A 620-nucleotide genomic window follows, 5' to 3' on the forward strand; every position below is an offset into this window, starting at 1 on the left:
CCAGGGCAGTGGTCACAGCCCCAAGGCTGACAGAGCTCCAGGAGTGTTTGGCCAATGCTCTCAGGCACAGGGTGCAGTGTTGGGGTGTCCTGGGCAGGAGTTGGACTGATGATCCCTGGGGGTCCCTTGAGCTCAGGCCATTCTAGGATTCTGTGGTTCTCTGATTCATGTACCCCCAACCCTGCCCCTCCCACAGCTCTGCACCCTCACCTTCCTCCTCTCTCCATAGGCATTTTGCTTGCCTCTCCTCCAAGTACATGTGCCCAGGGGTGCCAGCAGTGATGAGCACCCTGCTTGCCAACATCAATGCCTACTATGCCCACACCACTGCCTCCACCAATGTCAATGCCTCCGACCGCTTTGCCGCCTCCAATTTCGGGGTAAGTCCCATGGTGCGTAAAGACTCTTTTCTTCTTCTCTCTCTACTGTGGGAGGGGGTGGGGGGCTTGGGGAGCAACACGAGCCATGCAAAACACCCCTGTCCACGCTGCAGCCAGGCAGCAGTGGGCTCAGCCCCTGCTCGCCGCAAAACTCATCCCGCTCCCATTTATCAGGAAGGAAAAGAGCCACCACCTTCCTGGGAGAAGGGCCATATTTGCTCCATGAGTTACAGTGGGAGC

At 57.9% G+C, this 620-nt stretch overlaps 1 protein-coding gene across 1 annotated transcript in view; it reads left to right on the top strand.

Moving 5' to 3' along the window:
* The window catches only part of LOC103812148 (protein unc-13 homolog A-like), a gene marked incomplete at both ends in the record, with an annotated part of 3,926 nt that extends 3,546 nt beyond the window's left edge, over positions 1 to 380 (top strand). Inside the window, one exon of the mRNA XM_009085157.1 lies at positions 230 to 380. Within this exon, the coding sequence (XP_009083405.1) occupies positions 230 to 380 (151 nt within the window). The remainder of the gene's footprint in view (positions 1 to 229) is intronic.
* Positions 381 to 620: the final 240 nt, after the last annotated feature.

Source organism: Acanthisitta chloris, unplaced genomic scaffold (assembly GCF_000695815.1).
Source record: "Acanthisitta chloris isolate BGI_N310 unplaced genomic scaffold, ASM69581v1 scaffold4002, whole genome shotgun sequence".
Classification (NCBI taxonomy): Eukaryota; Metazoa; Chordata; class Aves; order Passeriformes; family Acanthisittidae; genus Acanthisitta; species Acanthisitta chloris.